The sequence below is a fragment of the Hoplias malabaricus genome, chromosome X2, assembly GCF_029633855.1.
Source record: "Hoplias malabaricus isolate fHopMal1 chromosome X2, fHopMal1.hap1, whole genome shotgun sequence".
NCBI lineage: Eukaryota > Metazoa > Chordata > Actinopteri > Characiformes > Erythrinidae > Hoplias > Hoplias malabaricus.
The window spans coordinates 8,788,224-8,809,872 of NC_089819.1; the positions used below are offsets into that span (position 1 = coordinate 8,788,224).

Here is a 21,649-nt window from a genome sequence, read left to right on the forward strand (position 1 = left end):
GCAGTCTAGAATCTACTCTCGAAACACCCCTGCTGTATACCACGTCATTCTGAAACAAAAGTATTGTTTTAACACCTCTACACACTTTAAAGGGGACATCTACCACTGTGGGAGTTTATGTTCAGAAGGTCTGCGTCTTTTAAGGTGGAATGTTATGTTTGAGTGTGATTGGATCAAGCCAAATACAAATAAAACAACTGTAAAATTCACAGCTGAGGTGCCGTTGAACAAAGCACCTAATCCCCAAAACACTGCCTGGGCTTCGAGGGTGGCTGCCCACTGCCTCTAATCACTAAAATGTGTGTTCAGTATGACAGATGGGTCAAATTTGATTGTAGTGTTGTACCTGAGCATTAAAAAACACAACTGCACTTTTTTTAGTACTACTGTTTTACAAATGTTAAACTTTTCAAAGGCTCAGCTGTATAAACCCATATAAACAAGCGATTAACCATTACATCATGACCACCTCCTTATTTCTACATTCACTGTCCGTTCTCTCAGCTCGACTGACCACACAGGAGACTCTAGTTCACATGTTGCTCTGCATACTTCTTATTCCCATTTCACCCTGATCTTCAACGGTCAGGACACTTACAGAACAAGTATGGTTTGGGTTGTAGATTCTCTGCTCTGCAGTGACTTTGACGTGGAGGTGGTGTGTTAAGTGTCAGGTGTTGGTAAGAGTGGATCAGATACAGCAGTACTGCTGGAATTTTATAGCCCTCTGTGTCACTGCTGGACTAAGAATTGTCCACCAACCAAACTGTGCCACAACAGTTGAGCTACTATCTCTGATTTTACATCTACAACATGAGTGAACATGGCGGGCATGTCAGAAAAAAGGACAGTGAGTGGACATGAGCAGCACTGTGTCATACACTAACACACCACCATTATCACTGTCACTGCAGCCCTGAGAAAAATCCACCACCCTCATCAACCCTGTTCTGTGGGAGTCCTGACCATTGAAGAGCAAGGAAAAATGAGGATAAAAAAACTATGCACAGCAACATCTCTGCCTGAGAAACAGATCAGCCAGTGACCCAAAACACAGCAGGTCCACAGCAGTTTTCTGTATTGTGCAATGTTTAAAGGTGTTTTACATAATTTCAATCCCAAATGTTTTGTAAAATTTTTCTGAGAACCTGACTTTGTACTTATTGTTTTTTTATGATATTAAAGAGAAAGAAAATTACACAAAGTTGCAAGATTACTGCATGGTTTGATCCAGAAAAAATAGAAACTATTTTAACAGCTTTAGAGCCTTTCAGTGTGTAATTAATATAAAAACAATATACAAACTAAAATGTGTTCATTATTATTTTTTAATATTTAGTCATGAACTCAGGGCAATATGACCAAAATACTCATATCTCAATATGCCTACAAAAATGGCGAGATATGATACAATATTATGAAAATCATAAAATATAATGTCAAAGTATTAGTGTTTACTTTTAACACCAAAAAGAGCATGCCATTACCAAACTGTATGTCTAAGAAATACTGTCCCAATCTGATACTTCCCAGCTAGCAGGGTAGATCTGGGCCGATTCTGGCTCAGGCTCGGCACTGTCGGCTGGCTGCCGTCTCAGCGTAAATGCGGCACGCCGCGTCTGGCCCAATTCTGGCTGCACGTTGTCACTGTCGGCTAGCTGAGGCTCGGCGTGAATGCGGAGGATATATAGAAATAAACTATTACAACCGATAATGAGCCAGATCTGGGCCGAGTCTGGCACTAATGGCGTATATATATATATATATATATATATACTAAATAACACTAAAGTCAAATAGCCTACTAAACACTAACCTAATAATATAATCTAATGCAGTATAATAACAGCTGATATAATCTTCGATATAGTAAATGAACTTTACCCACTAACTCTGACATTTAACCAACGCTTAGAAGGCGTGGCTGGAACAAAAGCAAGTAGCCTGTAGGAAGGCCGAGTTGGACATCCAACTCCTCCCACATCCAACTCCGCTTTCCTACAGGCTGCAGCGAGACATACTTGATTTTGTTCAACACATGCTCAGAAGCCTCCAAACGTCACATCACTACTGTATGACATCTCCTCGGGAATAACAACAGCCATATGAACGCTGTTGCCAGCCGTGCTTTGTTATTTTTCTGTGACTTCGGTGTGTGTATTGAATTCTGTGGTTTGACTTTGTGCTGTTCCTACTTCGACTACGACTTTGTTTTGTCAAAACAGTAAGTTGTTTTAAACTCTTGTAAATACGTACACGGAGTAGGGTTGGCTCTCACTAAAAGCCAGGGATATCGAGTATGACGTGGTATTATAAGCGTTATAAGAGTTTGATATTTAATTTTAATCACAGGGAAACCTAATTCCCTCCAGGTTTATTACTGGAGTCAAGCCAGCCTCCACTTGGAAAAGCTGGGCCAAGCAAGCCCCCACTTAGTTTTGGTGGAACTTCGTATTCTGAACATTACGGTAAGAGCGTGCAGAGGAACAAATTTCAAAATAAAAGCCAAAAGTCAATGACAGGAAATGTATGTAATAAATAAATAATTTTCTAAACAAATAATAAATGGATAAACAACAAATATTTGCTATTTTGTGGAACTTACACGTACGTACAGCGCGAGACTTTGATGTGAGTAGGCAGATCGGTCTGATTCCTACTTTTAGGGGAAAAGGTCGACGCTTATCTTTCGATTTCTGAACTGATCGCTACCATTTTAATTTAGCCTAAAGACTCGCGGTCACTGCTGCTTCAGTGTACGTTAGTGGGCAAGGCTCAAGAAGTTTGTTCGTTTCTGTCGCTGAAGCATCTTACTAAAACCCCCAGCCAGACGTTTGTGACCAGAGAGAAATTGTGTGCGGCTAGTGTTACAGCTCTTGGAAGATTTTAAAAACAATCTTCCGGATAAACTTGTGGTATACCTCAATGAACAAAAGGTTACCAATCTGTCTGTTAGTTCATCCCAGTCTAATGCTTCAGAGATCTCTGCCTTCGTCACTCAAGATACTTTCATGCAATGCACAATCCAGTCCTTTACTGGAGTCAAGCCAGCCTCCATTTCGAAAAGCTTGGTCAAGCCAGCCCCCACTTAGTTTTAGTCCGGAATACAACTGAATCCTTTCAAAGATCGTGAAGCTTACCTAGATGTTGTGTTATATACCAACACATAGGAAATTTTAGAATCAGCTTTCTCTCGTTTACATGATGCATCTCTTGTTTTGAATTTTGAAAAATGTGAATTTGCAACAGAGGTTGTTTCTTACCATGGGAAATTTGTAGGTCAGGGTCAGGTGAAGCCATTAGCCTTTAGTGAATAATAATGTACCTGTACAGGACCTTTTTTTCTGACATTGTAGGCTAAGTGAAGATGATTAAAATGGTCACAACGTGAAAAAAGGAGGATGCTATATTTGATGTTATAGCTGTAATGTTCATGTAAATGTTACTGCTATTATTCACTACAGGCAATTGTGTGATTAAATTAGATAACTGGGTAATGTTGACTGAAACAAAAATGTTTAATAAATGCTCTATATCACACTTCAAGAGATTTTAAGCTGTTCTGTTCTCTTTATCTGTTGTTTCTGATGTTAAAGTTTCCTCCACAGATGATTTCCCCTAATGGGCTGTGTGTGGGTTTACTGGTGCTAGTTAGTGGATTTCTCCTTGGTAAGTGTGACATATATTTATATCAGCACTAAGTCACTTGGTGCCTGTAGCTATTTTGCAGCATGAATGCTTTCCCACTGAAGACTCATTTATACTGTACGGAGAGAGATTAGTCTCAAAATACTTTATAAATGCGTAAATGTTAATCCACAAATAAAACACAAGTCACAAATATGCTTCACTGTTCACAAATGAATACATCCCTGTGTCTCACAGTCTGCAATTAGTACAAATACAGTTACAATTATAAATACATGTTTTTGGTTTGGTTTTCATATATCACAATTTTATGCGAAAATAAATACATTTTTTTAAATTTACATTGGGCGGCACGGTGGTGCAGCAGGTAGTGTTGCAGTCACACAGCTCCAGGGGCCTGGAGGTTGTGGGTTCGATTCCCACTCCGGGTGACTGTCTGTGAGGAGTTTGGTGTGTTCTCCCTGTGTCCGCGTGGGTTTCCTCCGGGTGCTCCGGTTTCCTCCCACGGTCCAAAAACACACGTTGGTAGGTGGATTGGCGACTTAAAAGTGTCCGTAGGTGTGAGTGAATGTGTGTGTGTGTGTGTGTTGCCCTGTGAAGGACTGGCGCCCCCTCCAGGGTGTATTCCTGCCTTGCACTCAATGATTCCAGGTAGGCTCTGGACCCTCGCGGGACCCTCAACTGGATAAGCGGTTACAGATAATGAATGAATAATTGTAACTGTATTTTTACAAATTGCAGACTGTGAGACACTGATTGGGATTTATTCATTTGTGAACAGTGAAGCATATTTGTGACTTGTGTTTTATTTGTGGATTAACATTTACACATTTGTAAAGAATTTTGAGACTAATCTCTCTCCATAAGGGCACCAGTCCATCACAGGGCATTACACACTTACTCAATCACACACGCTCATGTACACTTTTGAATTGCCAGTCCACATACCAACATGTTTTTGGACTGTGGGTTTTGCACCTGGAAGAAACCCACAGAGACATGGGTAGAATGCACCAAGCTCCTCACAGACAGACCAGAGACCTGAGTTTGAACCCACAACAGGAGAACACTGGAGTCATCCATAAATTAAAATACGTAAAAAAAAAAACATTATTTCATTTGCTGAATGGAATGATGAATTGAGTGATATATTTTTGCTAATTATATTATTCCTGCTGCAGTGCCAACTCTGGCCAACTTTAATTCACTCCCAAAAACACAGAAGAATTTGAATGACTCTGCATCTCTGAGCTGCGATGTCCAGTGCTCAGGTCTGGTACAGTGGAAGAAGAAGGAAGACGTGGTAGCCGAGTGTGGTCCTGGGTCTGAAATAGGTCTCAGATCAATCTGTTCAGTAAACGAGGGGATAAGTTTCATCACCATTCCTCTGGTCAACTTCTCAACTAGAGGCCTGTACTCTACCTACTGTATGGGCAATACAGCACCTCGCTGTCTACAGTTCCTTCAGCTTCTTCGTAAGTTCCAATTCAGTAAACCTTTTGAACATTTGTATGCTTTTATCTGTCTACATGGTTGAAGATGTCTCTTTTTTGTGTTATTTTAAAATATTTAAGCTCCCAAGTTCAGTTTTGAGAGGGATGCTGGTGAATATCTTGAACTGGATCTGTACATTTATGAATCTGTGAGAATAATGTTGATGAAGCCTGGAAACACCTCCCCGGTGCTACTGTGCAGTGTGAATGGCCGTCAATATCAGTGTCTTCATGAACATCAGCATAGAGTCCGCATCATTAAGAACACTTTTTATTTGATGAATCTGATGCCTTCTGATTGTGGAAATTACACAATAGAAGAGGAGGACGGCACACTGGTCAGCACTTCTTACCTGAAAGTCTCAGGTGAGTAAGATTCCATGGCACAAAATTATCTGCCTGTTCCTCTGTAGTCGACTCTGTTTACTTGGTCTCTGTGTTTGAAGTGTAGGAGGATTAAACCATCACCTTTTACTTGATTAGATGTTTGGAATTGTGCTCAATTATAAAAGTTACTTCCCAAAACTTGCAAACCATCCTTTCTGAATACCAGACTATTTCATCAGTCTTTTATTGTTTGTTTGTTTACAGGTGCTGGTCATAAAATTAGAATATCATAAAAAGTTGATTTATTTCAGTAATTCCATTCAAAAAGTGAAGCTTGTATATTTTCAGCCAGGCCTCATTCTGCAAAAGTGTGGCTTTGTAGACACAGTGTATGTGCTTGACTGACCTGCCTGCATCCAGATCTGTCTCCTATTGAAAATGTATGGCACATCATAAAGAGGAGAATCAGGCAATGGTGACCACAGACTGTTGTAATTAAAGAGAAGTTTGTTTGACCTAGTGTGAAGCAGGCATCAATTTAAAAAATGTGTTTATATTTAACAAATACAAACAAATATGTCATTGAAAACACTGAAAATATTTGTCCTTTGGTTGTTAAATAAATGTTACATTAATCAACAAATTAATGAGATTTTAACTGCATTTTTTGCAAGTGTCCTAACTATTCTGAATATGAGGTTTGTCTAAACCTGCAAACAGGAACGATGTTTATTTTAATGTAAATGTAATACAACAATTTTTGCATTTGTGAATTTGTTACAGCGTATCAGTGAGTTTTTAAAGTCAGCATTCAAAGGACATAAATCCCTGTTTTGACTACAATAGCACAAATTTGGGCACAATCATAATAATATCACTCTCTTAGATCTCACATACTTAGAAATGATGATAGTATTTTAGAATTGCTATGGGTATGTAATTTCTGTTCTACTGATCTACTTTTAAATTGATCAGTAGAACAGAAATGGCCAGAAACTAGATTGACCGGTGAAAGACAAAAAATATATTTCTGCTGAAAATAAATGTCAATCAGACTTCATATTATAAACTATATATAGTATACCACTGGGGTTAAAAAGCCTGAAAATTTGTGAGTGATACTTTATTATATTTTCTCTCTTTTAAAGGAGAGAAAATTTCAAACACACTAGTTTTGGCTTCAACAGAGACAAAGAATCCTGACTTCACACATTTCTTCATCAGCACAGTAAACGGTATTGCAAACAAGAGCTTTTAATTATTATTTCCCATATTGCTCTTATTAGTTTTATTTCTAATAGAGTAATACTGGAGTGTAGATACTTATCATGTGTTTCTGATATATATGACATTTTCACGTAGGTCACATTTATTTTGTCTGTTTTTAGATGTGGAGCAGAGCTGGATATGGAAGAATGGATATGAGAAAGGAAACAATGATGGATATGAGAAAGGAAACAATGATGGATATCAGAAAGGATTTTGGGTCGGAGCTCTGGGATTTGGGACTGGAGGGGTAATTCTTGGTATTCTGGCAATGTATGTTTGGCCACTACTGCTATATCAGGTCAACAAGTGGGTCCAGGTTCTCAGGAGAAGAAAATCATCACCTGTGAATCAAACTGAGGAGAAGGAAATGAAAGAGCCTTATCCAGAACATTAATGTTAATGAAGAAGAAAAAACAATGAATATGTTGTTGTTAAGGACTTTTTTTTAAATGATTAAGCATTTTAAGGGACATATTTTATGCCCATTTCCAGAAGTTAATACAGGTCTCTGACATCTTAATAAAACATCTGTGACTTGCTTTAGTCAAAGGACCACAAGGATGAAACGACACGACGGTTTTCTTTCCCTGCCAAAGAACTCTGTTCAGAATGTGCCTGGATTCTGCTTCTTTTGAGAATGAGCTTCTGTCTACAGTCAGAAGATAAGGCAGGACAACTCTCATGTTAATTTAGACAAACTATTATCATCTCCAGAATTATCAAGATAGATTATAATATTGTGGTAAAATCATTTACAATCATTTACAACGTCACTGCTGAGCAGATCTCTCAGATCAGAACTAGTTAGTTTTTGCTACCTAAGATGAAAACAATATTAAAAGAGCCTCAAATTTGGATACTTTAAATCCAGGCTTAAAACATTCCATTACAATCTTACATTTATTATATCCTTATTTATGTTTTACACTTTGTATTGCAGTATTTAAAATGCTGTTTATGTTTTAATTAAAAATGTTTATTATGTAGTTGTGCACTTATATTCAAATTCACAATATTCTGTGATTAATTGCAAGTTAAAATGCTAGATTTTTTTTTTTGGAAGGGAGGTAAATGTGTAGAGTGTAGACACAAGCTTAAATTGAGAAAATCTCAGTGAGCAGCACACAGCTCAGACAATAATCATCTGCATATTCAGCTTCAACAACTTTATAAGAGATAAATGTGGGTTAAGCCACGAAAAATATATACTTCTCGCATTAATGCTTTTCCAAAGTAATCACATGCATTAACGAATTAATGTTGACAGCACTATTTAAAACAGAAGTTAATAGCTGTGCTATCCCAACTATTGGAGCGGAGCTAGAGCAGCTTGGAGTGAAAAAAAGTGCTGCAGGTATCTCCAGTAAAGCAGAGTTTAGCACTGGTTAGTTAAAAGACGGTCTTTTCCAGCAAAACCGGCTAAAATGTTTTTTATTCTGAATTCACGTTTAGGCATTTATTTTTGTCTCAGTAAGATTGATGGACACCATAGCTTTATAACATATTTGACACACAAAAAAATATTTTGTGACTTTCAGGGGTCCAAAAGTTTAAATAAGTGAGTCCTGAACCCCCTTAAAAATGTTTGCCTGTCTGTTCCCCAGGGGCATAGCCAAATTGGACCCACCCAGTCAGCCAGAGTTAATTCCCTGCATGCGAGTGCATTTTCCTGCAAGTAGGTTTCAGAGCTGGAGCGCGAGGGGATGTGTTTAGAATTGCCAACTGTCCCATGTTTGGACTCTAAAAGCAGTGTTGTATTTTGGCCCAATATGGGAAGCGTTTTATCCCACATTTTTGAGGTTAGATTGGTAAAACAGATTATCTGTTTGAGACATACAAAAGATTCACTGTTCCCCCTCAGCCAGAGCGAGAGACAGATACTCAACCCCAAGAACACACTTGTCGTCATTCATTAATTATGATGAGGATTAGGCAAAAGAGCTGAAGCTGCCACGAGATTTTCCACCAGTGGGTGAGTGCCAAGTGGACATTAGGCCACCAAAATGGACTGAGGTTCAAGACGTGGTGCGTCATGTAAATCTGGTCCTCCTCCAGGGTGCGGTGTGCCATATTGTTTGTACAAGTATGCAGGTCACAAACTTTTTCTGGAGGTTGATGGTGGTAGTTTGGAAGAAAGGGATAATTCCATAAGAGTAAAGAAGGACAGGGAGTATATTTATATCAAAAGAGAAGGATGCTGTGGGTATAGAACAGTTTCAGCTTATAAGTCATAATGTGGAGGGTATGATTTTCTTTTGTGTGATAGCGCAGAGACTGGCTGCATACTGGAAAGTGAATAAATTTATCGATACATCAGTGTGCAAAAGGCAGGGGCTTACATCGGAAACAGTAATTCATTACAATAAGGGTACATTAATTCATGGTACTTAAGACTATAAGAAACCTTAATAAATGTTTAGGTAATGTCACAATTAACCATTTATGATAATAAACAAAAAACATTCTTTTGAGATTTTTTCAAATTCAAAAATAATACTAGATCTTGTTTAATGAATTAATGACTAATTTTACTTAATGGTTTAGTAATGCTTATTACTTAATACTTCCTTAAGTACTGTTAACGTTTCCCAGGAAACTATGCCAGGTCCATCAGAAAAACAGTGATAATCAGCAATGTTAATATCACAAACAATTTTCACAAACAAAGAGTTATAACCCCGCATATATTACTGTACCATAGACAGGGAGCACCTCAGGCACTGGATATTACTCAGGAATCCATGACATGCTATCAGAAGTATTTAGTAGTTTTTAAACACCAAGTATAATTGGTTTTATTTTTATTTATTTATTTTTGCAGTGAAAAGTGCTGATACAGCAGACTATCATCAGAGAGCTATACTAGTTTACTAGTTTTACACTCCATGCTGCTGTTGAGCGTTTAATGCTGAAAATATGATGGCAGTTCATTTGATAAAATTAAACCTATGTCATTCTGTTTATTGAGTGTTTACTCTGGCCCTACTTGTTGCTTTCTCAATTTTTTCGTCTTCCTCTTTTCACCCCCACCCCCATTTCCTGTTTTATTCATTCCTTCTCTAAAAGGTTTTTTTTTTTTTTTACTTTTCCAGCACATTAATTCGTTCAAGTGTAATTATTAACATTACATTATTCTTTTTTATGTACAGGAACAAGAAAAGTCACCCAGTTTGTTTGTATATTGACAGAAGCTGACTTGAAAAGGTGAACTACATGTCCAGTATTTAGTGGACAATCCTTATAATTAATGATTTGCCTTACATTAATATTCACCTATGCACACAGTATATCTTTCAAAAAATCAATGAGCAACCGAGATGCTCCAGAGTAGATGATTCTCACCATGCTTAACATAAATGACATAGAAAGCATACTAAGTACTTGCAGCTTGAAGTACTGTATTACATTTATCATATACATAAATACATATATTTATAAAAGCAGAGATACAAGTACTATTTACATTTACGATTACCATGGTAATCATCAAATTATAACATGTTTGCCAGTAATAAGTATTGGCACACTGCTGCATATAGAAGAGAATGGCAATGATCTACTTAATATGAATAACAAACACTAAATCATTGTTTTTGAGGAGAATATGGGGATACAATGCAATAGAGATGCATACAGTAACAGGCTAAATGCTTCAAATTTCTAGGGGTTGTAAAAGTGAGCAGAATTGTATTTTTTTTATCTAGAAAATGCAAGGCCAGTATGGTCCTCAGTTCTTTTTCTATTGGACATGTTTGACTTCAGGCTTAAATTATATAGCTCAGCAGAGAAATGTGCAATTCCCCCTTGCACCTTCAATAGTTTACTAAGCAGATTATTTTAATAATATTTTATTCAACATAGATCATTTTCTTGGTTTAAATAAAGACTTATGGTGTGCTACATTAATTTAGGCCTATGTAGATTATATGATGATGAGTTGAATGAGGTTTGTTTAATGTGGTTGGGTATAGAGCCACTTGAGTGCCACTCAATTCCTCTTAATTTCAGCTCGACTTTAACATAAAATTAAGTCAATGATTTGATTCCACTGATATTTTCTACATGACTTGAGACTCCCTGTTGACTCCAGAAAACCTGGAGGTACATTCACTATTGATTTCCAAGGCAGTCAAATCTTGTAGGTAGCAACAGAGTCAAAGAATACTCAAGTAAAAGCTGAAATATGATGGGTTTTTTTACTCAAACAGACATATAAAAGTGAATAATGGCAAATTTACATAAGTAAAAAAAAAAAGTGGTCCTTTAATATCAAACATATTTACAGCTCATATACACATTTATACATATTTACAAACTCATTCTCCTGCATTTTCACAACTTATACATACACACAAACAAACTGACACACCTTTACGCATTGGGGCTTAACCATGTTTGATGTGGCGAGAGGTGAATCTTTTCACAAAGAGCTATCAGGAAGTGAAAGTGCTTGTGACTACCAGGGGACCAAAAGCAGATGATAACATATGTAAAGGAGAAGGAGAGAAGAGAGAAAAATAGGAAGTGTTTTTTTTGTTTTTTTTTTAAATAGGACAAGGTGGGACCACGGCGCAGGCAGCCCCTTACATGTGGCGGTCAAAATATATTGAAAGTCTTTTAAGGTTTTAAGGGTTATTTGAAGTTTTCATTTATTTAATGTGGATATCTAAATTAAACAACGTGGAATTTTTATGTGGCAGTCAAAGTAAATTGGCAGGCTTAAGGTTTTAAGGATTATTTGAAATGGTCATTTATTTCATGTGGAAGTCTAAATAAAAGCATTTTTAAGGTGGGATTTTAAAATGTGATGTTTAAAATATACTGGCAGCCTTTTATTTTAAGATTTATTTCAAGTGGTCATTTATTTGAGGTGAAATTCTAAATAAAATGACAATTTATTTATGTGGAATTTTTACTGTGGTCATTATTTGGCAGTCAAAATATATTGGGAGTCTTTTTAAGCTTATGGTGTTTTAAAGGTAGTATTGGATTGATTTTTCTACAAATTTAATCTCATAGCTATTAAACAGTATATACGCTTATGTTGCAATGATGTTAGTAATATGTGACAAGCCAAATTTAGAAGTTAGTTCATGAAATTTCCCCCTACTTATTTAAAAAAATCTTTACCCTGTATTTACTTTTCCACACCCTGCTGGTAAACACAAGTACAGACCATCATGCCTGCTGGTGTATGTTGGTTTTTGCTAGTCTGGTGCTGGGTTACTAACAGGATGCTAGTGCTGGTTGTCCAGCATAACATTCTTTAGGACATAAACACAGTGTGTTGGTTTTCCTAATGACATGCCATGCTGGTCTGTGCAGTTATTGATTAAAATAGCCAACTGGTTAATTGATTATCCATTTCTATAGATTATAATGTGATTTTATATTAAAATTCTGTTATTATTACGTATTGTTAATTTTACATTCAATAACTGAACCATTAAAATTACAAACTCTAAAATATGGTCTTTCATCAAATACTACATTTTTTTTAGCACTGGCAAATAAACTGGTGGTGGGGCCCAGAGTGATATTTTTTATGGGGTCCAAAATCCCTAGCAGTGCCCATGTTTACACACACATTTACACTCACACACACAAATAAATATATATATATATATATATATATATATATATATATATATATATATATATATATATATATATATACACACACACTTACACAAAGTTAAAACTTGGATAGGTGCAGAATAAAGAAAGGCTGTGAAACACTGGTTAGGCATGTTCCTGGACCTCATTCCTGTAAGACGACAATGGTAGATCCTCTTCAGGCACTGAAATTCCATGTCCGTTCAGGGAACTATTAGGATTTTTATCCTGAATAGTTTAATGTGTCATCAGTTTCATCTGAAGCTCCTGAATTTCTCTCTTCTGCTTCACAATTACTATGCCTCCGAGCACAAAAAATGTCACCATAATAAATATCAACACTGGCACAACAACACTATTTTGTTCACCTGCACAGAAATAAAACACAAATCATGCAATAATTAGTTCCAGCATTATGTAGGAAATATTTCAAAATAGTTATCCAAAAGAGTTTTCTGAATGGATGTTTAAATCAGTAAATGAGTATCTGAGTAAGTTGTAACACATACCCTGTGAGGCAGGGGTGGGGCAAACTGGACAGTGGTCATCTATAAAAAAGGCATAAAACAATAAATGAAAGTTCTCAGACTGAAAACCCATATTATTTACAGCAGCAACTATTGGTATTTGAGAGGCTAAACCATACAAACAGTTCCCTCTTAGTCACACATGTCTCTGCGAGCCAGGTGAGTTGGTTAATTGCACTGGACCAGGTGAAAAGGACCAATCACCACATGAACTTTTAGACTAGGACTGCTGCTCTCAGAAACCAGAAACAGCAAGAAAGAATTCACCACCTCATTAGTGTACAACAGTTCTATCCACTAAACACAACTTCAGCTCCGAGGTCGGCCCCAATGGCCACAGCCTCAGATGGAAGCACACCAGCGGGGGATCCCAAGCTTCCTTTACCCCACTGCCCCAAAATATACAGGTGCTGGTCATAAAATTAGAATATCATGAAAAAGTTGATTATTTCAGTAATTCCATTCAAAAAGGGAAACTTGTATATTATACTCATTCATTACACACAGATTACACACATATTTCAAGTGTTTATTTCTTTTAATTTGATGATTATAACTGATAACTAATATAAACCCTAAATTCAGTATGAGGTGGTGAATTCCTTCTTGCTGTTTCTGGTGAGAGGAGCAGTCCTAGTCTAAAAGTTCATGTAGTGATTGGTGTGTGATTGGCCTTTGAAATGCAATGCTTAGTTCCAGCATTATGTAGGAAATATTTCAAAATAGTTATCCAAAAGAGTTTTCTGAATGGATGTTTAAATCAGTAGATGAGTATCTGAGTAAGTTGTAACACATACCCTGTGAGGCAGGGGTGGGGACTACACAGTGGTCATCTATAAAAAAGGCATAAAACAATAAATGAAAGATCTCAGACTGAAAACCCATATTATTTACAGCAGGAACTATTGGTATCTGAGAGGCTACACCATACAAACAGTTCCCTCTTAGTCACACATGTCTGTGCAAGCCAGGTGAGATGGTTAATTGCATTGGACCAGATGAAAATGGCCAGTCACACACCAATTACCACATGAACTTTTAGACTAGGACTGCTCCTCTCAGTAGAAACAGCAAGAAGGAATTCACCACCTCATTAGTGTACAACAGGTCTACCCACTAAACACAACTTCGAGTCTATCCACTAAGTACACCAGCAGTGAATCCCAAGATTACTTTACCCCACAGCCCCAGAATATAATGCCTCCTAAAAGATTAGTACAAGGAGCATAAGTAATACTAAATGATTCTGCATTTCTAGCTGCATTTTGAGCATATGCTCTCACAGCTAAAGTGGTGCATAATCTACTTTTTTCCAATTCATTTATTTTTGCCAGTTCCTGAGATAATCTTCTGCTTTAAATACACTATAAACCCAACTTGTAGGTTTAATAGACAGGAAGAAGACAATGAAGGTGGAAGGAATATTTTTAGTAATGCTTTACAGCGCCTGAGTAAGAATTTGTGGTGCAAAGTGTATTACTTTCATACCTTTAACAGTCACGCTGTAGATGTGAATGATCTCTTTGTTGTGGGTGTCCATTACAGTATAAACTCCACTATCAGAGATAGCCATTTCTCTGAGTTCAACAGCAGATGTTAGTGAAGCTCTCTGTCTGTAATTAGGTTTACACTGTAAATTGCGCCCCTCAATCGTACAGATCTGTCCAGCTTCATCCGTGCCATTATAAATCACCTCCACTGCCTCAGAAATGTTAAATTTCAACATCAGAGACCCATTGGTCTTTATCTGAACTGGGGTATGCAGTGCTGCAGAAAAAAAGTCACAGTGAGAATCTTGTTTGATTGTAAATAAATAATAAAACAAGTATTCGTAAATCAGTCAGTGACAGTGAGTTAATAACACATAAGAACACTTACGCTCAATCTGAAGGTTCACATCACAGAGGTTTTTACTGTCACAGTCACATGTGTAAAGGGCTCTCTTACTGAAATCAGCTTTAACGATGTTGAGAGAGAGATCTCTTCTTAAATACTGATCATATGACATTAGGTATCCTTCTTTTAGAGATCTGCATGTTGTCTGATTACACTCAGCCAGAACATCATCTGGTTTATGGTACACAGTCCATCTGACCACACCTGAACAACTCTCAGAGCAAGGGAGAGTTGCGTTGTCATTGAGCTTCACTTTTACCGAGGGAACAGCCGATTCAGCCACTGAAATAGAGAATGAGACAGAAGGTATTGTGTTGAAACATCGGCAATGTTTCCTAAAACCCTCCTGGCAATATTATAACTTTTTAATTTTTAATTTAGGACTATAAGGCAATTTGATTCTTCATTACATTTAAGTGGCACATCATAGAAAAGGTCAAATTAATAACTAGTTACTTGCATGAAGAGTGTTTGCTACATTTTGGTGGTAGAAAATACTAACTGCTACATTAAATTAGCTCCAGCAGGTCAACAAACCCCAAAGTTTAGACAGGTAAACAATGAATTAGTAAACTAGTGATATGCTTTATGATCATTGTACAATGTACAATGAATTTTGACCTCTGCGTTTAACCCATCCATAGCAGAGAACAACCACACTCACACACACACACTAGTGATTAGAGGCAGTGAAAACAGGGGGCAGCCGTACTCTGCGCCTGGGTGAGTTTTGGGGGTTAGGTTAAGAAGAGCATAAAGACATTAATGTGCATGACTTACCAGTGATTAGTGCGGTGAAGAGTGAGAACAGGAAATTCTGATAACTGCTGCAGGATTTCATCATTCAACTACAGAGGGAAAAATATTAGGAAGGGAAACAAAAACAAAGATGAGTCAAATAAATGAAAGAAGGTCAAAAGGTAAAATTTTCAACAGGTAACTTTCTTCTAGGACTGCAACTAATGATCATTTTTATTATTGACTAATATGTTGATTGTTTGTTTATTTATTTATTTATTCATTCATTCATTAAATACAAAGGCAAATTTATAACAAAATTAAGGAAAAATGTAGATATCAATTTCAAAGAAATCAAGTGTTATCCATCCATTATCCACCGCTTATCCGGGTCCGGGTCGCGGGGGAAGCAGTCGGAGCAAAGAAACCCAGACCTCCCTCTCCCCAGCCACCGACTCTAGCTCCTCCGGGGGTATACCGAGGCGTTCCCAGGCCAGTCGAGACATATAGTCTCTCCAGCGTGTTCTTGGTCTGCCCCGGGGCCTCCTTCCCGTTGGACATGCCCGGAACACCTCTCCAGGAAGACCAGGCAGACCAGATCAAGTGTTATGTTATCAGTATTAACACTATTGTTAAAATGAGCTTAAAAGTAATGAAGGACAAAAAAAAGGAGCAGAAAGCTTCTAAAAAATGAATGAATAAATAAATAAATATCAGACACCAATTATTTTTTATGAGCCAAATAATAACAGGAAAAATTAAATATTCTAACACTCACTTCTGTCTGTAATTTTAGTAAGTTTTCTTTCAAACCCCTTTATTGTCCTCCTACAGTAACATCTCACTTCCTAATTTTGTGTCAATTTATACTATTTTTAGCAGTGGCTCGTTCGGCTGATGGCCACGTTTGTGGATCAGGGTGCATTTGTATTTGGATCGGGTGAAATGCGAGAGGAAAGTCTCAAAATCCAAAAACCCGCAATAAGAAATGAACAAATGCACCTCACGTGAGAGACTTGATCCACAAATGTAGACTCTACAATTTACAAATAAATTTTAAATTTGAGACTTCGACTTTACAAATATTTGCAATGTAAATTTATTTTCGCATAAAATTGTGATACATCTATGAAAACCAAAAACATGTATTTATGAATGTAATTGTATTTCTACAAATTGTAGACCGTGAGACATAGATTGGGATATATCATCATCATCATCATCATCTTCTTTGCTGCTTAATCCATTTCAGGGTCGTGGTGGCAACAGGGCGAGTAAAAAAGCCCAGACGTCTATGTCCCTCGCAACCTCCACCAGTTCCTCTTGGGGGATACCAAGGCGTTCCCAGGCCAGCCGGGAGATATAATCCCTCCAGCGTGTCCTGGGTCTACCCCAGGGCCTCTTTCCAGTTGGACGTGCCTGGTATACCTCCAGTGGGAGGTGTCCAGGAGGCATCCTTATCAGGACTCCAACATCCTCCCTAATCACTGAGCTCCTCACCCAATCACAGAGAGTATGCCCTGATTTTGGCTGATTGTATCCGCGACCGCTTCACACTCGGCTGCAAACTGCTCAAGTGAACGCTGGAGGCCACCATGCGAGGAAGCTGGTGAGAATTTTCAGTCCCACTTTATATTAATTAGTCTATAAATAACTGTGTAATTACTCATGAACAACATATGCAACAACCATGTAACTACTAATGAGTTAGTACCTGTTACAGAGGGATTACAGTAGTAAAGCTTATGTAATTACAAGTGTATGATCTTCAGTTTTGCCTTTTGTAATTTCTTCATTACTTCAAGATTGGGGATCTTCATAATTGTAACAGCATATTCTCTATGTAATTACACACATGTAATAACACTGGAACAAGTTTTTTTTGTTACAGAAGCCTTTTCTGGCAGGTATGTATTAACTTACATTAAGACATTCAACTGGATTTGCCATAGTTTAACATTTAGCTAATATTTATGTAATTGTTGAGACATTGTAAGCAGTTTCAGCTTTATACCATTCTGTAACCTTTATGAAATTATTACACAGTACCTACACAACTACACAGGAATTGTCCACTTTTTTTAAAGTTTAACTTTTACATAATTACTGATGAATAACTGTGTTGTAACATGGTAACCTAATCATATATTATATCTTTCTGTAAATACACAGTACTTACATTATCAACTACACATGAACTGTTCACTAATTCAGTGTAAGTTTTACATAATTACTCTGTAATAATGAATCATTAACTATCTTAATCATTAATTATCTCATTGTAACAGATATACTATTACTGCAAAAATGCACAACACTGAGAGTTATTTAGTACATGTATCCTAATAGTGACAGGAAATTTTCAACACATTCATCATTTTATCAGTGAGTTATACTTATTTAGACAGGAATTATGGATCTCTGTCTTATCAATCAGCAAAGCACTATATATAACAGCACAAATGAATCTTTCCAGCTTGAAAATGTATGAAGCATATTTAATGCTTTGTGTTAGCCAACTATGAATATCCACTTGTGTAATTACAAAAGGCAAAAACTAAGTTGATACACATATGTAATTACATAAGCTGTACTACTGTAATCCATCTGTAACAGGTACTAATTCATCAGTAGTTACATTGTTGTTGCATATGTTATTCATGTGAAACTACACAGTTATTAGAGACACTTAATATAAAGTGGATCCAGAAATTCTTACAGAGAGCAGATGCGGTTTCAGAAAAGCAAAATGGTGAGAAATTAAGTTTTGTGCTGGCACACACAAGTGCAGTACACATAGCAGAACAGCGGTACACAAAGCTGGACAGTGGCTCCTGTGCAAGTACACACAGTAGAACTGCGGTAAACAGCAGAACAGTGGCTCCTGTTCCGGTACACACAGTAGAACCGTGGTACACCCATCAGAACAGTGGTACAAACAGCAGGACAGTGGCTCATGTGCCAGTACACACAGTAGAGCCATGGTTCACACAGTAGAGCCGTGGTTCACACAGCAGAACAGTGGTACAAACAGCAGAACAGCGGCTCCTGTTCCGGTACACACAGTAGAACTGTGGTACGCACAGCAGAACAGTGGTACAAACAGCAGAACAGTGGTACAAACAGCAGAACCGTGGTACATACAGTAGAACCGTGGTACAAACAGCAGGACAGTGGCTCCTGTTCCGGTACACACAGTAGAACCGTGGTACACACATCAGAACAGTGGTACAAACAGCAGGACAGTGGCTCATGTGCCAGTACACACAGTAGAACCGTGGTACGCACAGCAGAACAGTGGTACAAACAGCAGAACAGTGGTACAAACAGCAGAACAGTGGTAAAAATAGCAGAACCGTGGTACATACAGTAGAACAGTGGTACAAACAGCAGGACAGTGGCTCATGTGCCAGTACACACAGTAGAACCGTGGTACACACAGCAGAACAGTGGCTCCTGTTCCGGTACACACAATAGAACCACGGTACACACAGCCGAACCGCGGTACACACAGCAGAACAGTGGCTCCTGTTCCGGTACACACAATAGAACCACGGTACACACAGCAGAACCGTGGTACACACAGCAGAACAGTGGCTCCTGTGTTGGTACACACTGCAGGACCATGGCTCCTGCTGCGGAATACACAGCAGAACAGTGGCTCCTGTGACGGTACACTCTGCAATTAATTAAACCATTTTAAACCAAATTAAAGCAAACTAAGTATTTTCCTTAAAATTACACCTTCAAAATCATTGTGATGCTATTTTACTACTAGAGGCTCTTTAATAATGAATGATTATGTCATGCAGTAACATTTGGGAGGGACCTGTCCATTGAAGAACAGGATGAAAAGGGGCAAACAGTATGCAGAGCAACATATAGACTGCAGTCTGTAATTGTAGAAAATAGTGCTGCACTATGGTCGGTGAAGCTGAGAGAATGGACATAAATATGGTCATAATATTATGATATGACTGTGTAGTATATAGATGTAATTGAAGCAGCTCTGGCTGACACTGTGTTTTAATATTAATCAGATCAGGTACTGTGCTGCAATGTGATATCGATTTACCAAAAATAAATAAATCAATAATCTAAAATATAAAAAAATCTACTATAAATATATTTTGTATAAAACTGCTTTTTTAAAATATATTTATAACCAACAAATGTCTACATGTATAACCAGATTTCCAGACTCACAATTTTCCCATTCAGAATAACATTTGTTTATGTAAGATAATTTAGTCTTTCAGAAGATAAATCTTTGAAGTTTTTCCAGATTTCTTATAAACTCAGTACTCCTGCCCTTCAGCTTGCAGCAAAGTATACTTGAGTATGATAGATTATAAACATATAAAGGTTTTGGCACAGAGCATTAATGTAGATTCATGTATTTTCCCCAGACGTTCTTCAGTCTCCATATAGGCCTGCTATTTTTACTGTAATCAATATTTTGTAAATTTAGCTCCCAAACATTTTACACATTCCCAATGCTGAGTAACATAAAAATCACAACACTTTAACACACAAACACATCTCCAAGGTTTAATTAAGGTAAAAAACACAAACAAAATGCTGTTATATTGTGTACTGGCACAGGAGCTGCTGCTCTGCAGTGTGTACCGCTGTTCTGCAGTTCTACAGTATGTAATAATGTTCTGCACTGTGCATCGCGGTTCTGCAGTGTGTACCACTGTTCTGCAGTGTGTACCTATGTTCTGTAGTGTGTACCGGTGTCCTGCAGTGTGTACCGTCACAGGAGCCGCTGTGCCATACTTCCAGCATTAGTGTGATGGGCCAAAAGGGGACTGCTGGGGGCGAACACAAGTCACTCAATGGACTACATGACCACAGATGCTGGTGCCATCAGCAAATAGTCATTCAGTACTCTGGTGGAGGGTTTCTTGGGGCCAAGATGATGATGATGGGGTGTTTAAAATAGGAGGAGACTTCACATGGCTCTAGAGTTTGTTTTAATTTATGCATGAAACTGCACATAATCTATATTAATGTGATTAATAAAAATTACATGTTAATTTGTACTTCATTTCCCATCCTTGGCAGTGTATTGCCCACTTTAGTGTTAAAGTAATATATTTGGTGTTTAACATGCTTTTTACTAGATGCACAACTGTGCCCCTACCACTGACTGGCAAACAGAGGTGTGCAGATGTGCCCCTTTCATTTCTGCATGTTGCCCAGTACAAGAAGTAAGTAGGAAGGCCTTTATCCCAAAGGCAGCAAAAGTCAAGAGTGCATCTTTTTCTAAAATTTTTACTTTGACTTAGCAACATTTCAGGTACCAGCATGTTCCTGATAATAGAAAATACGGAGGCGATAGATGTACACAACACCAAGTAAACTGGGCGAAATTCACAGAACATCAGCAAGCTATAACCGTTTTTGTCATAAACATTTAGTGAATAGCAAACTCTGGGGCATACACAGAGACCTGAGGATGAGACTTTAACGTTACTAGATAACGACTTATAAGCTCTATCAATACGCCGTGAAAAACAGACTCAACTCAGAAATTTTACAAACAGTGCAAAATCACTGATACCAAAGCTTTTTTACCCGACTGACTGTGCGCGCACGCTGTAATGTTGTTAAACCCCAAACGCACTGACATGAGACAGAATGTAAAGTAGGAAGTTTAACGTAGGAACGGGAATTCCGATTAATATAAAAAGCTAACTTCATCCTAGAACCGCAAATCTGGAAGAGACAAGGTGCTATTTTTCGCACTCGCATTTAAAGTTTGCACCTGGTTAAATGCCATGCCCAAACAAGCTGAAAGTTTAAACATACCTTAAACGTTTTCCAGTCGTTTAAGCGTCTATAGAATCCAGCTTCAGTGTGGTTTAACCTCTTTTCCCGCTTCGCTCCTCTTTCTGAACCTGGTTTGAAAGTATATACCTGATTTTATTATCAAGAGTCAAGTCAAGTCTGTTTTTGTGCGACAGTAAAGTAGCAACCTGAAGACAGCAACACTAGCGATCGGATTCCCATGGAAGTGAATTTTTCAAAATAAAAGACTCTGGGGATTAATACTTTTAAATGTGTAATTATTCAAATAAATATTTAATTTCATAAATTGTTCTAAAGCATTTCATAATTTTGTATGAA

General features: G+C 37.6%; 2 protein-coding genes and 1 pseudogene across 8 annotated transcripts; 2 read left to right on the plus strand and 1 right to left on the minus strand.

Annotated features, from left to right (window-relative positions):
- The window catches only part of LOC136676576 (uncharacterized), a 310,723-nt pseudogene that overhangs the window by 42,836 nt on the left and 246,238 nt on the right, over positions 1 to 21,649 (plus strand).
- On the plus strand, positions 2,059 to 7,660 carry LOC136677085 (uncharacterized). Of its 6 annotated transcripts, none has more exons than XM_066654488.1 (6): positions 2,059 to 2,224; positions 3,597 to 3,669; positions 4,830 to 5,123; positions 5,223 to 5,507; positions 6,617 to 6,703; positions 6,857 to 7,660. In XM_066654488.1, the coding sequence occupies exons 2-6, from the start codon at positions 3,609 to 3,611 to the stop codon at positions 7,129 to 7,131; spliced, it is 1,002 nt and encodes a 333-aa protein (XP_066510585.1). In that variant the 5' UTR covers positions 2,059 to 2,224; positions 3,597 to 3,608; the 3' UTR covers positions 7,132 to 7,660. The 6 variants fall into 6 exon arrangements, with proteins under 6 accessions (XP_066510585.1, XP_066510583.1, XP_066510586.1 ...); XM_066654486.1 differs by having other exon boundaries at positions 3,609 to 3,669; XM_066654489.1 differs by lacking the exon at positions 2,059 to 2,224 and adding an exon at positions 2,269 to 2,468 and having other exon boundaries at positions 3,609 to 3,669.
- LOC136677514 (uncharacterized) lies at positions 12,454 to 21,486 on the minus strand. 2 transcript variants are annotated; one of them, XM_066655080.1, is made up of 7 exons: positions 21,332 to 21,486; positions 15,557 to 15,624; positions 14,759 to 15,058; positions 14,369 to 14,647; positions 13,678 to 13,713; positions 12,863 to 12,901; positions 12,454 to 12,721 (listed from the first exon to the last, which is right to left on the minus strand). In XM_066655080.1, exons 2-7 carry the CDS (start codon positions 15,618 to 15,620, stop codon positions 12,591 to 12,593), a joined length of 849 nt encoding a protein of 282 aa, XP_066511177.1. In that variant the 5' UTR covers positions 15,621 to 15,624; positions 21,332 to 21,486; the 3' UTR covers positions 12,454 to 12,590. The 2 variants fall into 2 exon arrangements, with proteins under 2 accessions (XP_066511177.1, XP_066511179.1); XM_066655082.1 differs by lacking the exon at positions 13,678 to 13,713.

Excerpts from the sequence above, each read along its gene's own strand:
- LOC136677085 (XM_066654485.1), top strand. The coding sequence starts at position 3,588 with ATGTTAAAGTTTCCTCCACAGATGATTTCCCCTAATGGGCTGTGTGTG. Across the intron at positions 5,124-5,222 it reads ACAGTTCCTTCAGCTTCTTC|CTCCCAAGTTCAGTTTTGAG; the intron begins GTAAGTTCCAAT and ends AAAATATTTAAG. Across the intron at positions 5,508-6,616 it reads TTCTTACCTGAAAGTCTCAG|GAGAGAAAATTTCAAACACA; the intron begins GTGAGTAAGATT and ends TCTCTTTTAAAG.
- LOC136677514 (XM_066655080.1), bottom strand. The coding sequence starts at position 15,620 with ATGATGAAATCCTGCAGCAGTTATCAGAATTTCCTGTTCTCACTCTTC. Across the intron at positions 15,059-15,556 it reads CTTCACCGCACTAATCACTG|TGGCTGAATCGGCTGTTCCC; the intron begins GTAAGTCATGCA and ends TCTCTATTTCAG. Across the intron at positions 12,902-13,677 it reads CCCCACCCCTGCCTCACAGG|ATGACCACTGTCCAGTTTGC; the intron begins GTATGTGTTACA and ends CCTTTTTTATAG.